The 15,888-nt window shown below is 40.2% G+C and overlaps 1 protein-coding gene across 5 annotated transcripts in view; it reads left to right on the forward strand.

Annotated features, from left to right (window-relative positions):
- The window catches only part of CACNB2 (calcium voltage-gated channel auxiliary subunit beta 2), a 428,799-nt gene that overhangs the window by 236,945 nt on the left and 175,966 nt on the right, over positions 1-15,888 (forward strand). For 3 of the 5 annotated variants that reach the window (XM_055543956.1, XM_055543954.1, XM_055543953.1), the window contains one exon: positions 5,042-5,137. The exons of the other annotated variants lie outside the window; for them this stretch is intronic. In XM_055543956.1, the coding sequence (XP_055399931.1) occupies positions 5,120-5,137 (18 nt within the window). In that variant the 5' untranslated portion in view covers positions 5,042-5,119. The remainder of the gene's footprint in view (positions 1-5,041; positions 5,138-15,888) is intronic. 5 annotated transcript variants of the gene reach the window in all.

The following is a 15,888-nucleotide window of genomic DNA, read 5'->3' on the forward strand; positions in this document are numbered from 1 at the left end:
AGATCAGTCCTGAGTGTTCATTTGAAGGACTGATGCTAAATCTGAAACTCCAGTACTTTGGCCACCTCATGTGAAGAGTTGACTCATTGGAAAAGACGCTGATGCTGGGAGGGATTGGGGGCAGGAGGAGAAGGGGACAACAGAGGATGAGATGGCTGGATGGCATCACCGACTAGATGGACGTGAGTTTGAGTGAACTCCAGGAGTTGGTGATGGACAGGGAGGTACATGGGGTCACAAAGAGTCGGACAGGACTGAGCAACTGATAGCCAATTAACAATGTTACAGTAGTTTCAGGTGAACAGAGAAAGGGCTCAGCCATACATATACATGTATCCATTCTCCCCCAAACTCTCCTCTCATCCAGGTTGCCACAGAACATTGAGCAGAGTTCCATGTGCTATACCATAGGTCTTTATTGGTTATCCATTTTAGATACAGCAGTATGTACATGTCCATCCCAAACTCCCTAACTATCCCTTCCCCCTGGCAACCATAAATTCGTTTTCTAGTTCTGTGAGTCTTTCTGTTTTGTAAGTTCATTTGTATAATTTCTTTTTAGATTCCAAATATAAAGGCTATCATACAATATTTCTCCTTCTCTGTCTGACTTACTTCACTCAGTATGATACTCTCTAGATCCATCCTTGTTGCTGCAGATGGCATTATTTTGTTCTTTTTAATGGCTGAGTAATATTCCACTGCACATATGTACATCTTCTTTATCCATCCCTCTGTCAATGGACATTTAGGTTGCTTCCATGTCTTAAGCCACTTTATAACATGTTTTTTTTTTTCCTATCTTCTAGACTGGTCTATTGAACATTTTTAAAAAACAGTTTTTCCTTATCTTAATGTCCCAGCTACTTTCAGGTTAAAAAAACAAAACAAAACAAAACAAAAAAAACAGGCACACAGACTCATTCCTATAAAGGAATAGATGTAAAAGCCAAATAAGGATATTTTCATAAAGAATGCACATATACCTTTGTTTCTCTTTTTTTTTTTTTCATTGCTAAAATCTGTATTTCTAACCAGATTTCACTTATGGTGTTTTTTTTTTTTGGTTCATTTTTGTTTTGACTTGTTTCTTTTGCAATTACTGACTTTGAATCAGGTATATTCTATACCCCATCATGCTGTTGAATTACAGATTAGAAGACAATTCAGCAATAAAATTAGTTTTATAAAATAAGGAATAAGGTGCTTAGATGAACTGAACTGAGTTAGAGATCTTTGCTGATTCTGCTACCTACTAACTGTTGTTTCTTAACATTTCTTTCTTTCTTTTTTTTTTTTTTTTTTTTCTTTGGCCGCACTGTGGCATGAGGAATCTTAGTTCCCCAACCAGGGATCAAACCTGTGCCCCCTGCAGTGGGAGCATGGATTGTTAAGCACTGGACTGCCAGGAAAGTCCCATCTACCAGTATTTTTTAATTGGGCAAGATGATGAAATTGAAGGCTACATTCAAAGATTTCCGTGTCTTTCAAAATCTTGCTGGGAACACAGGCTATTTCATTGTTCCCATTTTCTACCTTTTTCTTTCTACCATGGAAAACCAGATGGTCCATAGCAGCTGAGAGAAATCATTGCCAACCCAGCATATTTGCATAATTTTCTCTCTGCCCTTAATCTGGAACAAAGGAAACAAAATAACAGGCCACGATAATGAAGTAAATCAAGTTCTTAATTACAGAATTAGGAAACGTTTTAACAGTATTTAAGATTCCCTGCTTATGTTCCTTTCAAAGTCCTCGAGTCCCTTGTAAAATGTGATTTCCATTCCAAGGTTTTTCCTGATGAGTTCATCAATTCAGCAAGGCAGAATGCTGACAGTTTTTCACAAACCTGAGGAAAATAATTATGACATTTAAGATACAGAAATAGGCACGCAGAAGTTCAGGTCCTCACCCCTCTTGATGCTTTCTCAAGGCCAGTTCAGTTTCTCCTAATAAGGCGTTTGACCTGCTTGCCAAGCTCTGACAGATGATATTTTTTACAGGTCTGTTCTTTCAGCGTATTCAGTGTAAGGCCTTAGCAGAACAGGCTAGATGAGTCTTATTCACCGAAGGGGAATTCAGCCTAAAAGGACATTTTAGCACCCAACTCAGCTGCATTAGACTTCATTCTTACTCTTAGGAAAGATAATGCCTCTTTATTTGGAATGCATGTGTTCCTTCCAGTGGCAAGAAGTGAGGTGACTTTTATACATCATGTCCCATTACAGGGCCCCTCTGTAGGGAAACAGGGAAAACATGGCATCTGGGGCTGTTAATTCTTAACAACACCAGGAGGATGTAATTGCTTTATCACAGGGGACCATGAAGATAGCACATGTCAACACCGTACGAATGCTCTTAGGTTATGGAATCTGGTCAGTGACTCACGTTATCATGGACACGTACTGAAATAGACAACAGTTGGATTGATAAATTGTGAAAGAGAAGCCAGTAACAGTCAGCAAATGATAAGCAAGTACATGGCTTAAAAACATTCCTGGTGTTTCATTTATCAGCGCTCTTACTTGGGTATGCTCCCTGCTTGTTGCTTTGAAAGAGTCTCTCTTAATTATACTCGTCATTATTTTCTAAGTGAAAGTCACTCAGTCACGTCCAACTCTTTGCAACCCATGGACTATACAGTCCATGGGATTCTCCAGGCCAGAATACTAGAGTGGGTAGCTTTTCCCTTCTCCAGGGGATCTTCCCAACCCAGGGATTGAACCGGGGTCTCCTGCATTGCAGGCAGATTCTTTACCAACTGAACTATCAGGGAAGCCCAAGTATTTACTTAATTGTCATATGAATGACAGGGGAAACCAAGGCTTAGTCAGAGACCAGTGTTTCACGTCAGAAAGGAACCATTTCTTCGTATCATTTCATAGCTATTTTTTAAGGAAGGGTGTTTACATGTAAGATTTAACAGCATTTGAAGTGATTGGCTAGTATATTGGATTTTCTCATCTTCTGAGCAAAGACAGGAACATGTCCATTTGTATCAGTAAAATCTGTGAATGGAATATGAGAATGGGGGTATATTGTTTTCTTTTTTTAATTTTGTAATTTTAAAAAATTTATTATTTATTTGGCTGCATTGGGACTTTAGTTGCATCATGCAGAAATCTTTCATTATGGCATAAGGACTATCTAGTTTCAGCATGTGGGCTTATTTGCCCTGTGGCATGTGGTATCTTAGTTCCCTGACCAGTAATCAAACCCATGTCCCCTGCATTGCAAGGTGGATTCTTAACCACTGAACCACCAGAGAAGTCCGCCTGAGGGCATATTTTGAATCTATCAAACGTAGGATGTCATCTCTAGTAAAGCTGTAAATTACAGTACTATATTTAAAAAAGGTTATTTTTCTTATTCATGAAATGTTTTAAGATGTAGCAGAAAAATGTGATCTGTTCAGTAAGAAAAAAATAATGAAAGAGAAAAATCTTCTTGTAATTTTTTTTTAGAGAAATATGATTCCTCAACAGTAATATGGCTGACACTTTGATTCTGGATGATCTTACATTTTAAAAATAGCATTGGACTTCAAAAATTTTATGATTCTGTAGGAAATCTCTATTTTTATGTACTTAGAAAAATCTTTTGTTAAGGGCATGATGCTTCTCAGCTGTTTTTCACACAATAATTTTATGCTATGAACTGTGTAAGCATTTCTTTTCTTGACAGTTGACTGCTCTGTGTTGATTCAGTACTAGGTCCACATCAAAGTAAAATGAACCGCAAAGACATCGAAAACTAATTGAAGGGGAAAGAAAGCAAATGCTTCATGAGAGAGCATGTACTATTCCAGGGGTTATGAACTATTGACGTTTGTTTTTGAGAGTATGAATTTAGATTTCCAGTCTAGTCTTTAAAAAAATTCCCTTGTACTGCTCTGTGGGAGTTGATGGTTTTACGTTAATCATATCTATCTTAGACTGTCTGTTTAGTCTATTCACTCTGACAACAACCATTATCTATTTCTTTGCCCAAAGGCATGATCATGAAATATTACGAGCAAAGTTTTATTCCTACAATAAACAATAAATCTTCCCAGTCATTGGTCAAACTGTCAGTATTCCAGTTAATATTTTGAAAGCTTTTGATATTTATTAATACCAGCAAGTGGCTGGTAGCTTGATGAAAACTTGATTAGGATTAGGGTAGAATTTATGTTTCTTTTTAAAAAAAAAGGAATAGGCCTTAATTAGATGAGTGACACTGAACACATTCCCCACTGTCTCTGACAGTCAGTTGCCTCCTCTTTGCAACAAGAAATAATATGAGCCTTCTTGACCTCAAGAATCAAATATATGTGAAAATCTTGAATATAGCAAAGCACAAACTTCCTGCCTGGAAATTTGACCTCCCTTGGGAACAGTTCTTCGATAAAGTCCCATGAGAACTTCCACTGTGCCTGGTCCCAACCCACAGCTCACCCTCCACCCCTTCTGTCCCTCCACCACTTTTTAAAAAATAATTTTATTTATTTTTGGCCGCGCAGAATTTTTGTAGCTTTGCGCGGGCTTTCTCTAGTTGCAGGGAACAGAAGCTACTCTCTAGTTGTGATGGCGCAGGCTTCTCATTGCAGTGGCTTCTCTTGTGAAGCACAGGCTCTAGAACACATGGGCTTTGCAGCGCACATGCTCAATAGTTGCGGCTCCCAGACTCCAGGGCAGATTCGGCATTTATGGCGCTTGGGCCTAGTTACTCCAAGGCATGTGGAACCGTGTCTGACCAGGGATTGAACTCTTGTCCTGTGCATTGGCAGGCTGATTTTTATCCTCTATGCCACCAGGGAGGTCCTCCCTCCACCACTTTGCTATGCCCTTGAAGAGGCCAAAAAGCTGGTTAAAGAGTCCTAAGGAGACGAAAATGGCGATGCCGCCAAGACGGTTATAATGGCGCCTGAAGGGAGCAGAAGAGTGTAAGTGAGCAGGCAGTTGTGTTGGGTGCTGTGCTTAGTTGCCCAGTCGTGCCCACTGTCAGCAGTATTTGTATTTTGCTGACGCTGTTCATGTTTGTTTGTTTGTTTTGCAATTAGGACCCTGGAGAAGAGGAGGCCATCTTTAGAACTGTCTCAGGACACAGTGGGGCCAAAGGCCCAAGAGCAGAAGAATGAATGGGGTACTTAGGAGAAGTAAGTGGACGCAAACAAGAGGAGAGAGCTTCTCTCATTCTGAACCTAAGTTAACTCTCTACATATCCTATGGTGGATTTCAGAGAATGAAACCATAACACAACCCATTAGAACCCCGTGTGCTTTCTGTCTTCAGAAGTCACTTCTGAAGGGAAGGTGTTACCATGTGTCATGGTGCTTAACATGATACTTCTAACACCTCGTGGGAGTTTCCCGATTTTTGGGTTCTAGACAAAGGAATTTCCTTTTGTAAATCTTACTTGTAGCTTTTAATTTCTAGGCATGAATCTCCTTAGAAAAGTCAGGAGTCGTGTCCTCTTTGGTCGTGTCTGACTCTTAGTGACGCTGTGTGCTCTGTAGCCTACCAGGCTCCTCTGTCCATGGGTTTCTTCAGGCAGGAGTACTAGAGTGGATTGCTGTTTCCTTCTCCAGAGGATCTTCCTGACCCAGGGATTATACCTGTGTCTCTTATGTCTCCTGCATTGGCAGATGGGTTCTTTACCACTAGTGCCACCTGGGAAACTCTTAGAAAAGTCATTAGATTTTTTTTTTAAGTTTTTAAAAACCAGAGTTTCCATATGTCACTCATCATTGGGTGTTAATTTTACATATAATTTGTTCTCGGGATAAGTGGTATCACACAAATGATTGAAAAAATTCAGGTGACATTTATTCAAGTGTGATTTAATTTCTTTTTATACTACGGCAGAGGCTGCGCTCAAGCCAAGCACTCTAGTTATAATCAGAGTATCTGGTGTGAACCCCACTGATGAGGCTCCCTGAGTTTGATCTGATTTTTGTATTTTTCCTGAAAAGAAATACTTGGGGGGATCTTAATAACTCATTAAACCTCTGGCCACCTTTTCCTTTTTTTCACTTGTAGTTTGTTTGGAGAGCTACTTTGCTGGCACAACCTATGACTAAAATTGCCAGTCCCCTTTAAGAAGCCGCCACCCCTGACCCCCAAAAGTAGATGTCAGTTTCAAATGATTTTTGGACATGATTACAACTCATGTTCTTCCTTTTTTTTAAAATTTATTTTTAGTTGAAGGATAATAGCTTACAGTGTTGTATTGGTTTCTGCCATACAACAACGTGAATCAGCCATGAGTATACTTATATCCCCTCCCTCTTGAATCTCTCTCCCATCCTTTACCATCCCACCTTATCACAGAGCACTTAGCTGAGCTCCCTGTGCTGTATGTTTCAATGCTACTTCATATTCTTAAACTGGCGTGTTTCTTGGCCAAAACTCTTGAATTTTAAATATTATTCTCTGAATTCTTTTGATGTGAAGATTGACTTTTATGCTTTCTGCCATTGTGAGTGGCACTTAAGAGCCCGGGGTTGTAAATTTGAGTCTCCAGCACAAAAGGCAAACTAAACTCTTCAGTATTCAAAGTGAGCCATCAGTTCTGGAACAGGGTCTAATGCTGGGAGTAACGGCATCCCTGGAGCGTGAAGTAGCACAATGCTATTGCAGGATAGGCACTCAGGAAAGATTTATTACGTTAATAAATTGATAGTGAGTCAACACTGGAAGAATAAGGGAATGAAAATTGAAATGTCTTTGACATCAGCTCTTCAAACAACCTCAGAAATAGGTGATTTTTTTTCCCTCTGTTGTATCGAGAAGGAAACTAAAGCTCAAAGACTTTGGTTTTTTAAACAAATATTTACTGTGTGTTTATGATTAGTTATTTATCCCTAAGAGAGTCATGGGAAATGGGTCTGTATTTCCATTTTACAGATAGGGAAACTGAGGTGCAGAAGTTTTAAGTGATAGCTTTGGTATGGAGCTAAGATATGAAGGGGCAGGGCAGGACTCAAGGAAGGCATCTCAGGTATCAGGTCGGGGCCCTGCTGGATACAGAGCTAGCATATAACAGAACAAAGTTGTCAGATTTCAAAACCCACGTTGTTTCTACTTTCCATGTTGAAAACCCAGTGAATTCTCTAGTGGTTGTAGTAAGGAGGCATGAATGGCTTCTAAGCATCAAAGCCAAGGGCTGTTGTCCACTATCCTCACACCTCTTAATCTTCCTTTTCAGCCTCAAGTGCATTCTCTTTCATCAGGATCTGTTTTTTCTTGCCTTCTCCTTCTCTGAGAATAACTTCTCTCTCTTGGCTGGCTTTTCCCCTGTGGACTTAAAAAGTATTCACGACCAAAAAGTTGAGAGTTATGTTTCACTCGGTGGGAATTTTTAAGACTTCAAGCCCGGGAGACAACATCTTAAGTAACCCTGAGAGAACTACTCCCAGGAAGTAAGGGGAAGGAACCGTGTTATAATAGAAGTTTTGCAACAAAGGGCAGATAGTTGGAACATCAAAAGAACATGAAAAGATTATTGTTACTTAAAGCCACATATCCCAAGTTAAGGAATTTAGCACTTTTCTGTGCCTGGGAAATGAAATTAAAAGATGCTTGCTCCTTGAAAGAAAAGCTATGACGAACCTAGACAGCATATTAAAAAGCAGAGACATCACTTTGCCAACAAAGATCCATATAGTCAAAGCTATGGTTTTTCCAGTAGCCATGGATGTGAAAGTTGGACAATCAAGAAGGCTGAACAGTGAAGAATTCACAGTTTTCAAACTATGTTGTTGGAGAAGACTCTTGAGAGTCCTTTGGACAGCAGGGAGATCAAACCAATCAGTCTTAAAGGAAATCAACCCTGAATAGGAGGGACTGATGCTGAAGCTCCAATACTTTGGCCACCTGATGCAAAGAGACAACTCATTGGAAAAGACCCTGATGCTGGGAAAGATTGAAGGCCGGAGGAGGAGACGACAGAGGGTGAGATGGTTGGATGGCATCACTGTCTCAATAGACATGAGTTTGAGCAAACTCTGAGAGATAGTGAAGTACAGGGAAGCCTGGCATGCTGCAGTCCATGGAGTCACAGAGAGTCGTATACGACTGAGCAAGTGAACAACAATAGCAACAAGGCATGGGAAAATGCAGGAGTCGGGGCTGACTGAAATCATTCCTTTGATGTGCACCTCAGCTATCTGGGGCCAGTATCTTGTGTTTTCACATCCTGAGTTCCCTCAGGACTCACTGTAGGGAGTGGCTGCAGTCTGGTGGCTGCTAGATGGCTGGTATTCTTTTCCTTCCAGAGTTTCCTCAGGTTCACTGGCTCACGTTGGAGGGCTGTAATTGCTGATGTCTGTGAGATTGTTGTTTACTGATATGGCAGGAAATACTCCATTTCTCACCCCACACCTACTAAAAGTGAGTCCTCTCTGTCTCTTGTACTCCCTGGATTCAACCATCACCTTTACATAGCTAACCTTGAATAAAACTTAAAAAAAAAAAAAAAAAAAACCAGTCATATAAGTGCAATGGCTTGTTCTACAACATCTCTCCATGGTTGCTCCACCACCGCTAGCATGCTTGAAGTAAAATTCTTAATTGTTCTTTTCTAATAACCTCCCCTGAGTGCAAGAAGCAAAAGCTTAGGAACCATCCCAAACCAATTCAACGTCTAACATCTGTATTGTCATCGCATATTTCTACAAGCCTAGGTCAGCTTCATTAATACTGAATGGTCAGTCTGTCTGATGGATGGTTGTTCACCTAATGATTTAAGTCTCTTTTAAGTGTTGTTTTCAATATCCATCCAGTTATCCTTTTCTTTTTAGCCATCTTTTTTACTTGGAAGGACTTAAAGATGTTTGTTTCAACAAAAGAAAATTTCAGCTTAATTTGTATTTCAGAATAGTAATGATCTATTTAGCACTGTGTGTATTTTTGTCTTAAACAACTACTTAAAAGATGTTTATCTGAAGACCTTTTCTTCCAAATGTTTGTAGTAATAAGTACTTGTAAAATTCATCAAACTTTGACTAGTTTTGTCTAATTATTCCTTTATATTGTGTGATGACTGTTTCTTCCTTGTTTCTTTTCCTGTAAGTGATTATATGAAGGTTCACTTTAGAGCCTTAACACAGAAGTAGCCTTAGGGGAATTGATTTTAAATTCTTTTGTAATTTTTTAAATTAATTTTTATTGAATTATAGTTGCTTTTCAGTGTTGTGTTGTACAGCAAAGTATATTGGCTATACGTTTATTTATATCCACTCTTTTTTGGATTTCCTTCCCAGTTAGGTCACCACAGAGTGCTGAGTAGAATTCTTGTGCTATACAGTAGGTTCTCATTAGTTAGTTATTTTATACATAGTATAAATATGTATATATGTCAATCCTAATCTCCCAATTCATTCCACCCTCCTTCCTCCCCTTGGCATCCATGCATTTTTGATACAGCCACCGTGGAGAACAGTGTGGAAGTTCCTTAGAAAACTAAAAATAGAACTATCATATGACCCAGCAGTCCTACTCCTGGGCATATACCCAGAGAAAACCATGATTCAAAAAGATACATGCACCCCAGTGTTCATTGCAGCACTATTTATAATAGACAAGACATGGAGGAAGCCAAAATCCTTTTTTTAAATTGAGATATATTTGACATATAATTTGACATTAGTTTCAGGTATACAGCGTAGCAATTACGTATAAATATATTATGAAATTTGGAAAACTCAGCAGTGGCCACAGGACTGGAAAAGGTCAGTTTTCATTCCAATCCCAAAGAAAGGCAATGCCAAAGAATGCTCAAACTACTGCACAATTGCACTCATCTCACACGCTAGTAAAGTAATGCTCAAAATTCTCCAACCCAGGCTTGAGCAATACGTGAACCATGAACTTCCAGATGTTCAAGCTGGTTTTAGAAAAGGCAGAGGAACCAGAAATCAAACTGCCAACATCCACTGGATCATGGAAAAAGGAAGAGAGTTCCAGAAAAACATCTATTTCTGTTTTATTGACTATGCCAAAGCCTTTGACTGTGTGGATCACAATCAACTGTGGAAAATTCTGAAAGAAATGGGAATACCAGACCACCTAACTTGCCTCTTGAGAAACCTATATGCAGGGCAGGAAGCAACAGTTAAAGCTGGACATGGAACAACAGACTGGTTCCAAATAGGAAAAGGAGTACGTCAAGGCTGTATATTGTCACCCTGTTTATTTAACTTATATGCAGAGAACATCATGAGAAACGCTGGGCTGGAAGAAGCACAAGCTGGAATCAAGATTGCTGGGAGAAATATCAATAACCTCAGATATGCAGATGACATCACCCTTACGGCAGAAAGTGAAGAGGAGCTAAAAAGCCTCTTGAGGAAAGTGAAAGTGGAGAGTGAAAAAGTTGGCTTAAAGCTCAACATTCAGAAAACGAAGATCATGGCATCCAGTCCCATCACTTCATGGGAAATAGATGGGGAAACAGTGGAAACAGTGTCAGACTTTATTTTTTGGGGCTCCAAAATCACTGCAGATGGTGATTACAACCATGAAATTAAAAGACGCTTACTGCTTGGAAGGAAAGTTACGACCAACCTAGATAGCATATTCAAAAGCAGAGACATTACTTTGCAACAAAGGTCCATCTAGTCAAGGCTATGGTTTTTCCTGTGGTCATGTATGGATGTGAGAGTTGGACTGTGAAGAAAGCTGAGCGCCGAAGAATTGATGCTTTTGAAGTGTGGTGTTGGAGAAGACTCTTGAGAGTCCCTTGGACTGCAAGGAGATCCAACCAGTCCATTCTGAAGGAGATCAGCCCTGGGATTTCTTTGGAAGGAATGATGCTAAAGCTGAAACTCCAGTACTTTGGCCACCTCATGTGAAGAACTGACTCACTGGAAAAGACTCTGATGCTGGGAGGGATTGGGGGCGGGAGGAGAAGGGGATGACAGAGGATGAGATGGCTGGATGGCATCACCGACTTGATGGACATGAGTCTGGGTTAACTCCGGGAGTTGGTGATGGACAGAGAGGCCTGGCGTGCTGCAGTTCATGGGGTCGCAAAGAGTCGGCCATGACTGAGCAACTGAACTAAACTGATATTTTGAAATGACTACCAAGATAAGTCTAGTTAACATCCATCACCACACATAGTAACAATTTTTTTCCTTGTGATGAGAATTTTTAAGATCTACTTTTAAGAACTTTATAGGTAAAGACATGGGTGAAGGTGGTCAAAAGGTACAAACTTCTAGTTATAAAGTATCTAAATCCTAGGGATATAATGTACATCATGGTAACTAGATTTAATCACACTGTATTGTATGTTTGAAAATTGCTAAGCAAATAGATCTTAAAATCCTTTAAATGGAATAAACAAAAATAATAACCTGTGAGATAATAGATTTTAAAGACATAAAAATAATGCACAAAAATATTGCTATAGTGTGTAGCATTGTTAAATGTTGCTAAAATATGGCTAATGAGAGCAGAATCCTCAGCAAACTCTTCATTAAGTGAGTTCATAAACTAGGTGCTGATTGGTTTTGCCAGTGAAGAAAAGGCTGCTGGTCTGAGTTGACCACTTATCCCATTTTTTGTTCACGTTCACATAGCGCTCCTCTCCTCCATCTGGTTGATTGATTGACTGAGTGATTGGTTACTACCTAGCAAGTCTACTCACTTAAGAATATCTTGTACCTAGTTCTGTTGATCAGCCAGGCTTGGGACTCTCCACCTGCAGGCAGGCTGGCCCCTTGATCACAGCCCCGCCAAGGGGAGCTGGGCTGTTGCATCAGCCAGGCATTATGCTCCTTGGAAGGAAATCAGCAGTGTGGACTTCACCCAGCGCCCCCTGCTGCTGATTGCACAGCTAGTTCAGTTCAGTTCAGTTCAGTCGCTCAGTCGTGTCCAACTCTTTGCGACCCCATGAACGCCAGGCCTCCCTGTCCATCATCAACTCCTGGAGTTCACTCAGACTCATGTCCATCGAGTCAGTGATGCCATCCAGCCATCTCATCCTCTGTCGTCCCCTTCTCCTCCCGCCCCCAATCCCTCCCAGCATCAGAGTCTTTTCCAGTGAGTCAGTTCTTCACATGAGGTGGCCAAAGTACTGGAGTTTCAGCTTTAGCATCATTCCTTCCAAAGAAATCCCAGGGCTGATCTCCTTCAGAATGGACTGGTTGGATCTCCTTGCAGTCCAAGGGACTCTCAAGAGTCTTCTCCAACACCACACTTCAAAAGCATCAATTCTTCGGCGCTCAGCTTTCTTCACAGTCCAACTCTCACATCCATACATGACCACAGGAAAAACCATAGCCTTGACTAGATGGACCTTTGTTGGCAAAGTAATGTCTCTGTTTTTGAATATGCTATCTAGGTTGGTCATAACTTTCCTTCCAAGCAGTAAGCGTCTTTTAATTTCATGGCTGCAATCACCATCTGTAGTGATTTTGGAGCCCCAAAAAATAAAGTCTGACATTGTTTCCACTGTTTCCCCATCTATTTCCCATGAAGTGATGGGACCGAATGCCATGATCTTCGTTTTCTGAATGTTGAGCTTTAAGCCAACTTTTTCACTCTCCACTTTCACTTTCATCAAGAGGCTCTTTAGTTCCTCTTCACTTTCTGCCTTAAGGGTGGTGTCATCTGCATATCTGAGGTTATTGATATTTCTCCCAGCAATCTTGATTCCAGCTTGTGCTTCTTCCAGCCCAGCGTTTCTCATGATGTACTCTGCATATAAGTTAAATAAACAGGGTGACAATATACAGCCTTGACGTACTCCTTTTCCTATTTGGAACCAGTCTGTTGTTCCATGTCCAGTTCTAACTGTTGCTTCCTGCCCTGCATATAGGTTTCTCAAGAGGCAGGTCAGGTGGTCTGGTATTCCCATCTCTTTCAGAATTTTCCACAGTTGATTGTGATCCACACAATCAAAGGCTTTGGCATAGTCAATAAAGCAGAAATAGATGTTTTTCTGGAACTCTTTTAGGATAAAGAATTTGTTTATGCTACAAATTTTACCTATATGTTGATTCTAGGAGAGGTCAGTGCTAGGCTTCGTTCAATGTTCCAAGGCTTTCTGGCTCTTGGTGCAATATTAAAGGAAGAAAATTCCAATACAAATTTCCAGTTAAAAAAAGGCAAGATAGATATATATATATATATGTATGTATGTAAGTATGTATATCTCTTGTACCAATAACCCTAGCTGTCTTCTTAGGCCTGGCTCAAATCCTCTTGCTTCTTGAGATCTTCTCTGTTCCCCATGAAGGCCCATCTTCTGATGCTGAGTTCTGCCTGTCTGGATAGTCATTTGCTGACGTGTTCCATCTCAGATTGTCAGTAGTGTGTTGTCTCTGAAGCCTGGATATGAGCCTGAGTACCACTAGTACTATTAATAGTAAGTACTAGTCATACAGTGTTTAAGAGCATCCTTTTTTAAAAGGTATAACTAAACAGGCAGCATGATATGGTAGCTCAAATATCTGAACTAGAGAGTCTGAATTCATACCCTTGTTTTATGTACTCCTAGTACCTATGCGACTTTGGCTATGCTACCTCAAACCTCTGAATATCAATTCCATTTTTTTTTGCTGGAATAATAAGCATAATAATACCAACAAAAACATTTGGTTTAAGAACAAAGGAACAGTTTTGGGGATGCATATTCTATATCATAAGCTGCTATAAAATATTAATTAATAAAAACATGTATTAATGCTGTTTGAAATAAAGTGGCCTTCAATGCAGTTAATTCTTCTGCTTTCTCCTGTCTTTCTTTCAACATCCTCAGCCTAATTTTTCCTCTCCTAGTGCTCTACATACTGTTACCTGTGACCCACATCTTTTTCCTGCGTGTCTGCCTGTTTTTATTGCTTCCTCTCTCTCTCTCCCTTCTTTTCCAGTTTGCCTCTTCCTGTCAAATCCCATTTCTCATGCAGCTTTCTTCTTCCTTTGCCTCCTCCTCCACATCTGCTTCCTCCTGCCCTCTCCTTCCTCTCCCTCCCTTCTTCCTCCCTCTCCCCTATCCTCCTACTTCTCCCCCATCCTCCTCCCTCCTCTATCTCCTCCTTCTTCCTCTTCTTTTTCAGCTTTCTTTCTTGTTCTTCTGTCTAATAGGATTTAAAATTGACCAGAGATAAAAGAATTTGCGTAAATTCCAGTTCAGATCAGTTCAGTCGCTCAGTCATGTCTGACTCTTTGTGACCCCATGGACTGCAGCACGCCAGGCTTCCCTGTCCATTACCAACTCCTAGAGTTTGCTCAAACTCATGGTCATCGAGTCAGTGATGCCATCCAACCATCTCACCCTCTGTCATCCCCTTCTCTTCCTGCCTTCAATCTTTCCCAGCATCAGGGTCTTTTCTAATGAGTCAGTTCTTTACATCAGGTAACCAAAGTATTGGAGCTTCAGCTTCAGCAGAAATCCAGAAGTCTAAACAATTGGTGTTGTTTTTTATGATAGCATTTTAGGCAAGTGCTGTTTTATTGGTATGCCCAGAATCTTGGACGGTTAGATGTGACAGGAGGGAGATAGCTTCAAATCCAATCTACTTGATGGTTTAAAGATGAAAGCAAATGTCCAGAGAGTTAAGTGACTTGACCTGGATCCCAAAGTCAATTACCGACTGTGTTGATAGTTAAGACTGTTTCGGGTGTTAGGACTCTTGTTTCTTTTCACTTCTGCTAGCCACTGTATTGTGTTTCCCTTTTTAGAGTTTAGTTAAGGACATTATCTAGGGGTTTGTTTGTTCCCAGCAAACAATCTAGCTGATTGACTTTGAGGAATTTACTTAACCTTTCTGGCCTTCAGATTCTCAGAGAAGGAGAGGACCAACTACTCTTCAGGCCATCTTTATAATACTTGAATTTACTCCATCATATTTAACAGCTTTGTGATGGCCAGTTATTTACTAGTACAAGGTGAGTTGGATTCTTGTATGCAATATGCCCTTGTGTTTCTTTCCCAGTGCCACCCAAGGTGGAACTTCTTTTGCAGCATTACCGTATTTTAGTCTGTACAACCAATTACACTTGTTCAGTATTTGGCTCGGAGAAGGCAATGGCACCCCACTCCAGTACTCTTGCTTGGAAAATCCCATGGACGGAGGAGCCTGGTAGGCTATAGTCCATGGGATCGCGAAGAGTTGGACACGACTGAGCGACTTCACTTTCACTTTTCACTTTCATGCATTGGAGAAGGAAATGGCAACCCACTCCAGTGTTCTTGCCTGGAGAATCCCAGGGACCAGGGAGCCTGGTGGGCTGCTGTCTAAGGGGTCGCACAGAGTCGGACATGACTTAAGCGACTTAGCAGCAGCAGCAGTATTTGGCTAAATTATTTCTAATTAAAACATGACAGCTTCCTTGGCGGAAATCCTGTCTTTGTAGTACAAGGATGCTTGGCAAGATGTTTGTTATCATTTTTCAAAAGACCGTAGGAAAATGAAATATTTTTTTTGGATCACAATGTTGCAACAGAACAATGTGACATTTGTATTACCTCTGAAAATGGACAAAGGAGCCACATTTTTCTTCATTTAAGGACCAGTGTAGTATTAATCATTCATGGATTTCTTTGTAAACCTTCCCACACAGATTATTCATAATTTGGAGTAAATGCAGATGAAGAAAGAAAAGAAATGTAAAGAAGTATCTTTGTTGAGAGAAGAATGATAAGAATATATTAGGTAATTTGTGTAGGATATAAATTCCAGTAAGTTACTAAGTCCTTTAATTTTACCCAAACTAACACTCAAATTTCCTTTAAATTCCTAGAAAATCTTTGTTTCTTTAAATAACTGGGAAATTCGTCTTTCTTAGTACATTCTTACTATAATTTTTTTAAGATGTATTATTTGTTTTTGGCTGTGCTGGGTCTTCGTTGCTGCGCATGGGCTTTCTCTGATTGCAGTGAGCGGGCGCTACTCTC

The sequence above is a fragment of the Bubalus kerabau genome, chromosome 13, assembly GCF_029407905.1.
Source record: "Bubalus kerabau isolate K-KA32 ecotype Philippines breed swamp buffalo chromosome 13, PCC_UOA_SB_1v2, whole genome shotgun sequence".
In the NCBI taxonomy this organism is placed as follows: Eukaryota; Metazoa; Chordata; class Mammalia; order Artiodactyla; family Bovidae; genus Bubalus; species Bubalus kerabau.